We start from the raw sequence: 7,340 nt of genomic DNA, 5'->3' as shown, positions 1-7,340 counted from the left end.
GGCTGGAAACGGGGTGTTGAGACCTTGGGAAAGGGTCAGACACTGAGTGCTCTGAGCCGGGCCCCTCTGCTCTCAGCAGGGAGAGACAGAGACACAGCCCAGCTCCCCCTTATCTGCATGCAGCTGCAGGCAATGCTCTTTGCTCCCTCTGTTCTGCCTGAGTGCTGCAGCAATGCTGAGGGTTTTGGATACTCAAGAACACTCCTCAGAGGAAATGACAGAAGACAAAAGAAAATACAAAAATAAACCTCTTAAGCTGCTACCTGTTGTGAGGGTTCTTTTACACAGGGAGGACAGCAGCTGCAGTGCCTTTGTCATCACTAACTATCTAATTTGAAAAATGTGCACTCTAGGGTTTGTCCCTGTCCCCACTATTCTGATGAAGCCTCTGTTGCACAGCTGGGACAACTCCTTGGCAGCCAGTGAACAGAATCCCTGCTCCTACTGACACAAACAGCAACAAGCAGGGCTACATCCATGGGCTTCATGGAAGAACTCCTAGAAAAGTGCATGTGTGAAGGATGGAGATATGGAAGGGAAATGGGTCTCATTTTTTAGGGAATTGTGTCATAAATTTTTGTGTTTCCTCCTCAAACAGCTCCCCATGCTTTTAAAAGCAGTAGATGTCCAACAGCAGCTCCATCAGGCAGTTCCTCCTCCTGGCATTTGCAGACAGGCGAGAGCTGCTGCTCTTGCACTTCTGGCTCTTCCTGGGCATCTACCTGGCTGCCCTGCTGGGCAACGGCATCATCGTCACCACCATCGCCTGTGACCACCACCTCCACACCCCCATGTACTTCTTCCTCCTCAACCTCTCCCTCCTCGACCTGGGATCCATCTCCACCACTCTGCCCAAAGCCATGGCCAATTCCCTCTGGGACAACACCAACATCTCCTACAATGGATGTGCTGCACAGCTCTTCTTCTTTGTCTTCTTCATCTCAGCAGAGTTTTTTCTCCTAACCATCATGTCCTATGACCGCTACGTGGCCATCTGCAAACCCCTGCACTATGGGACCCTCCTGGGCAGTAGAGCTTGTGTCCAAATGGTAGCAGCTGCCTGGGGCACTGGGTTTCTCTATGCTCTGCTGCACACAGCCAATACATTTTCCCTGCCCCTCTGCCAGGGCAATGCCCTGGACCAGTTCTTCTGTGAAATCCCCCAGATCCTCAAGCTCTCCTGCTCACACGCCTACCTCAGGGAACTTGGGCTTCTTGCTTTCGGTTCTTTTCCCTTTTTAGCATGTTTTGTATTTATTGTGTTCTCATATGTAGACATCTTCAGGGCTGTGCTGAGGATCCCCTCTGAGCAGGGAAGGCACAAAGCCTTTTCCACGTGCCTCCCTCACCTTGCTGTGGTCTCCCTGTTCCTCAGCACAGCCATCTTTGCCTACCTGAAACCCCCCTCCATCTCCTCCCCATCCCTGGACCTGGTGCTGTCATTTCTGTACTCGGTGGTTCCTCCAGCAGTGAACCCCCTCATCTACAGCATGAGGAACAAGGAGCTCAAGTGCTCTCTGAGGAAATGGTTAGGGTTTTTCAGCAGCCATAGACTGCATCCTGTTCCATTCTGATGACATGTAGTATCTGTCAGGACATTGCAAGTATGAATTTCTTTACATTTTTTTCCTTCCTCAAATATAATTTACTTTTCTTCACATTAATGTCATTATTCGTTTTTCTTACTTTAATATCCACCCATTTTTTGACCGACAAACATTGAGCCTCCACTTGATTTAAGTATAATATACTAGGAGCAATTATCATCTCTGCTGTCTCTGTTCAATGCATGAATGGGAAGTGAAAGCCCCTCCCTGGCTGCAGTAGCCCTGGGAAGGCTGCTCTGTGCCTGGAGCAGTCAGAGCTCTTGAGGAGCACAAGGGCCAGGGTTGTTGTGCTGGGCTGGGCAGAGGGGATGGCCCCGAGGGGCTGCAGAGCTCTGCGGATCTCCTGGAGAGGAGAGCAGGGGACACAGGGTGCCTCCTGCTCCTTTTGCCATGCATGGTCACCCATCTGGGGCTCTGAGCTCTCTCTGCCCCCCAGGAGCTGCTGTGCCCTTCAGAGGGGCTGGGGCTGTGGTGGGACTGCCCAGAGCAGCCTTGGCTGGGCACTGGTGTGGAGCCAGCAGCAACTGGGCTGTGCTGGGAGAGAGGGAAGGGGAGGTAGGAGAGCCTGGAGGGAGCTGTTCTGGGCTGGCAAGTGAAACCCTGTCAGAGAAAGCCAGGGGTGTGTAACTGGCCCTGCATCGCCATACGGTCACAGAAAATGCTCAACAGCTCTTCTGACACCACTGACTGGTAGGAGTAAAAGGACTGAGGGTCACATTATCACTTAGAGGAGTAATTCTTTCTCTAGGAAAGAAACAAAAGAGGCCTAACTGAATCAGACAATCTGCGATAAGAGGAATGTCCTTGGGCATTCCTAAATCCCCAGCCCAGAGCAAGACTGAGTAGAGGGATGGGATCAGGAGCATCAATCCCACTTTCTGAGGCACACCCTCTTCTCAGACCATGTCACACTTAATTCTGTCCCTGAGCTTTTACCCATCCCAGCAAAACTCCAGACTCTTTGTGTTTCTGAAGCCTCCAGGAGCACAGCTCACAAGCACGCTCCTAACCGGATGGAAGATGTGCAAAGCAGCCTCCATCCCTCAACATGGGGGAACATGGGAACATGGGGTTATATAGGGACACAGGTTGGGCTGCAACCTGTGACTGCCTCCAAAAACCTTGGCAGCTGAGGATAGAGACTGACGTACTTTTTATTCCCCCCAGAATGTTTTATGTGTCGTGTAGGTCTCCTACCAGGCTCCTCATTCATTTCCATGAAGGTGGTATGGCCAATCCTTTAGGAGTGACCATGAGAAATACATGGTCATGAATTTCATGATGGAGAGGATGCTCCATGAGAAATGAGTGACCATAAGAAATATATGAAAAATACAAGTCTGGTCTGTCACATCCCTTCACACCCAAACAGTTCTATTGATTTATGATGGAACTTCTCTTGGTAGTCCAAAACCATCACAATGGTCACCTTGGAAGGTTCTGACTGGCGGAAAAGAACAAGAAGTCTCACACCCAGGGTATCCTTGTGTTAGAGGTTTACCTAGAAGGGTTCTGGATCAGCCCAGGATCCACACCAGAGAGAGATCCTATAAGTGTCGTGAGTGTGGGAAGGAGTTTACCCGGAGTTCGTATTTATCACAGCATCGCCGCATCCACGCAGGACAGAGACCCCATAAGTGTCTGGAGTGTGGGAAGGAGTTTACTAAGAGATCCCATTTATCAAACCATCACCGCATCCATACAGGAGAGAAGTTGTATCCCTGCTCTCACTGCGAGAAAGTCTTCAAAAACAGCACGTCTTGGATTAATCACCAACATGTCCACACTGGGGAAAAACCCTACACGTGTCCCCAGTGTGGGAAGGGCTTCACAGCCACCTCGAATCTCACCCGACACCTTCGGATCCATACGGGTAAACGTCCCTACAAGTGTCCTAAGTGTGGGAATAGTTTCTGTCAAAGCTCTGGTTTGAAGAAGCATCAACGCCTCCATACCAATGAAAAACATTAAAGCTACTCCCAGTGCAAGATGAGATTTAAGATTTCATCTGTAATTACTTAACCCATCACTGCCATCGCCAAGAATGAAGGGTCAAGTTGACTTAGTTTTCCAAGTTCCATCACACCAATGAAGCTTTCATCATCTTCTTGCGGACAAAAAATTGGAATCAGCTCAGGAACCACTTTATGTTCCATCCAAAATTTGAGATTTACTATTTGTTTCAGCATCATGAAGGGTTTTTTGAAAATATAAGAAAAAAACAGAAAAGTATTTCCAATTATGACACCCTCCTAAAGGGATGTGGCAGGATGGGATGCTGAATGCCTTTCCTGCACAGCAGGCTGGGAGTGCAGATGAGGGAGCAGTAGAAGAGGGAGGCAGCAGACTGCAGGACAATGCTGACAGCAACAGAGCAGGATCATCTCTACTACACGGTTTTTAAATCCTTCCAGGGATGGGGATTCTACCACCTTCATGGAAAGACTGTTCCAACATCAAACCACTCTCTGAGAATAAACTTCTTCCTCAGATAAACCTATACCTCCCCTGGTGCACCTTCAGGCCATGTCCTCTTGTCCTCTTGTGCTCTCATTGTTCACTTGAGAGAAGAGGCCAGCACCCACCTCAACACAACCTCCTTTCAGGGAGATGTAGAGAGCAAGAACTCTCCTCTCAGCCTCATCTTCTCCAAACTGCACATTCCCAATTCCCTCAATCTCTCCTCAGAGCACTTGTTCTCCAGACCCTTCACCACCTGGTAGACGCCTGCAGACTCCAGGAGCTTGCATAGCTCTTGAAAGAAGCGTTACTGCTCCTTGCCTGTCAGGAGGGATGCTTGATGAGCTCTACTGAAACCTCTCTGACACCATGGGTGATGTGAGGGACACCTCGAGCAGCCTGCAGTAAGGCTTCTGTCAGTTGTCTCCTGAAATAAGAGAATTACATCTCAAATGGTTTCTCATGAGGATGGAACGAGCTGGTGACAGCTCAATAGAAAAGAATCTGGAAGAAAAGCCCGAGAAATCTTCCTTGCTTCAATGATTCATTTCTTATGAAGCAGTAGATTTACAGAAATAGAAGTAGTAGTTTAAAGAAACATATATGCAATGGTTTTACTGAAGTAGAAGTACAGAAGTAGTAGAAATATATAAGCAATATTTTGGGAAAGTCGCATGGAATTTCAATAGCTGACTAATATAGGCAGGTGTGTGTGTATGGCAAGGGAATATGTGATAATGGAATGTAGTTACTATGGAAAACTCATCCATGAGATTAGATTAAGGGATATATGAAGGTTTCCAAAGTCTACAGAAGGACCAAAACTGAGACAAAATTAGTTACAAGTTCTTTTTGTATTTATAATTGTGCTGCAATTGTGTAAATTTTCCATTCTTATTTGGTTTTGTTATGCTCTACTGTTGTGAAATTTGTGATCACTCTACATAGTGAATAATGTTACTGCACATAATGCCACCAAGAAGTGTCTGATTTGGAGTGCCCTTTTAGTGTCCTAAAAGACATCAATTTGTAAAGTGCACCTCATGAACATTTGAATTAGAAATGCTTTTGGAGAACAGCAGCTCCATCAGGCAGTTCCTCCTCCTGGCATTTGCAGACAGGCGGGAGCTGCAGCTCTTGCACTTCTGGATCTTCCTGGGAATCTACCTGGCTGCCCTCCTCAGCAACGGCCTCATCATCACCACCATCGCCTGTGACCACCACCTCCACACCCCCATGTACTTCTTCCTCCTCAACCTCTCCCTCCTTGACCTGGGATCCATCTCCACCACTCTGCCCAAAGCCATGGCCAATTCCCTCTGGGACAACACCAACATCTCCTACAAGGGATGTGCTGTACAGCTCTTGTTCTTTTTGTTCCTCATTCAAGCAGAGTTTTTTCTCCTGACCATCATGTCCTACGACCGCTACGTGGCCATCTGCAAACCCCTGCACTACGGGACCCTCCTGGGCAGCAGAGCTTGTGTCCACATGGCAGCAGCTGCCTGGGGCACTGGGTTTCTCAATGCTCTGCTGCACACAGCCAATACATTTTCCCTGCCCCTCTGCCAGGGCAATGCCCTGGACCAGTTCTTCTGTGAAATCCCCCAGATCCTCAAGCTCTCCTGCTCACACTCCTACCTCAGGGAAATTTGGGTTGTGGTTATGGGTTGCTGTTTTGGATTTGGCTGTTTTGTTTTCATGGTGGTGTCCTATGTGGAGATCTTCAGGGCTGTGCTGAGGATCCCCTCTGAGAAAGGAAGGCACAAAGCCATTTCCACGTGCCTCCCTCACCTGGCTGTGGTCTCCCTTTTCCTCAGTACATTTCTGTTCTCAGTGGTTCCTCCAGCAGTGAACCCCCTCATCTACAGCCTGAGGAACCAGGAGCTCCAGGTTGCTTTCTGGAAACTGATGACAGGAGTGTTTCATTAGTAATAAAATTCCCAATTTCTTATGCATATCACTGATGATGTATCTCATATCATTCATAATGTGTCTCATTACAGGTTCAGCCTTCTTTCTGGAACAATTTGATTGTGATTTCTGATTTTTTTCTCTGTATAATACTGTGTACAAATATATCTCATTGTTAAATTTCTAATTCGTACCTTTATTTCCTGTGTTAACAAGAACCTTTTGAAAGATATTCAGAATAAGATATCTTCCATATTTTTAAAAAAGTCCTCCTCAGGGCTGCTCTCAGTCCATGCTCTGACCAACCTGTATTTGTGCTGGGGATTGCCCCAACCTAGGTGCAGGACCTTGTGCTTGTCCTTGTAGAACCTCATGAAAGGTTGCATGGGCCCACCTCTCCATCCTGTCCCTTTGTCTGGACAGTCTCTGTCTGGAAAGGTGACTTTAGAAATAAACACTGTATCACCAGCACCAGGAAAAACTCTTTCTTAAGGCTTTGAACTTGGTTTACTCCCCATCCCATACTGGGGTAGCCAGGAGGTGTTGTACATTTTCTGACATTATTGATATTCTCACCTGTCTCTAGGAAGAATCTTGACCCACAAGTGAGGGATTGGCTCTGCGTTCCCATTGCCTGGGGTTCAGAGAGTGACCTCACTGCTTCATAAAATTAATAAAAAATAAAATTCATGGCTTTAGAGCCACCTTTACAGAGCATTTGACTCTGCTCTAACAAGGCCATGGGGAGGCTCTGGCAGCAATGGCCCTCAGTGGGGCCAATCAATGCTTCAAGGTACTTTCAGGTTCCATTCTGACTTCTGAAGCACTTTGTTCATTCATCTCTCAGCACCTGAGGATCATGGACTCAGCACCAAACACACCCTGGGGCTCATCGGAATACAGAGAGCACTAAAGGGCCATGGCTCTCCATGGGATATTCTGCACATCTTCCAGGCCTGTACAGCTAATTGGAGAGGTTTTCCCACCGTGGTTAAGGAAGAACATTTCTTACTCTGCTTAATGAAAACTCTTTCCTTCTAATAGAAGTTCTCTCAGGTCTGACACTGTGTTGGCAACTTTACACCCCCCCAGTCCCACAATTCCTTTCATGTCCCTCCTGGGATTTCCATCCCTGGTCCTTGCATCAGACTTCTCCTCTCTGCAGCTGGAGGTTACAGCTCCACTGCACCACCTCCCACCTACTCTCCTTAGAGAACTGACTGCACACGGGCACAGCAGGAGTTTTCCTTTGTGCCAGCCAAGAAAAGTCAAACAGAGAAAGTGAAGAAGAATCTGATGAGAAAGGGTTTAGAGAGACAGATGGGAAAAGAGAGCTGTGATCCTCATGACAGAGGTGGC

At 47.7% G+C, this 7,340-nt stretch overlaps 1 protein-coding gene across 1 annotated transcript; it reads left to right on the top strand.

Moving 5' to 3' along the window:
- The first annotated feature begins 623 nt into the window (after nucleotides 1-623).
- Nucleotides 624-6,169, top strand: LOC115600228 (olfactory receptor 14C36-like). The gene is made up of 2 exons (XM_030468519.1): nucleotides 624-1,438; nucleotides 5,888-6,169. The coding sequence occupies exons 1-2, from the start codon at nucleotides 624-626 to the stop codon at nucleotides 5,997-5,999; spliced, it is 927 nt and encodes a 308-aa protein (XP_030324379.1). The 3' UTR covers nucleotides 6,000-6,169.
- Nucleotides 6,170-7,340: the final 1,171 nt, after the last annotated feature.

Source organism: Calypte anna, unplaced genomic scaffold (genome assembly GCF_003957555.1).
Source record: "Calypte anna isolate BGI_N300 unplaced genomic scaffold, bCalAnn1_v1.p scaffold_147_arrow_ctg1, whole genome shotgun sequence".
In the NCBI taxonomy this organism is placed as follows: domain Eukaryota; kingdom Metazoa; phylum Chordata; class Aves; order Apodiformes; family Trochilidae; genus Calypte; species Calypte anna.
The sequence above is the reverse complement of the archived record's forward strand: the minus strand, read 5'-3'. Positions and strand labels throughout refer to the sequence as shown.

Excerpts from the sequence above, each read along its gene's own strand:
- LOC115600228 (XM_030468519.1), top strand. The coding sequence starts at position 624 with ATGTCCAACAGCAGCTCCATCAGGCAGTTCCTCCTCCTGGCATTTGCA. Across the intron at positions 1,439-5,887 it reads CCATCCCTGGACCTGGTGCT|TACATTTCTGTTCTCAGTGG; the intron begins GTCATTTCTGTA and ends CCTTTTCCTCAG.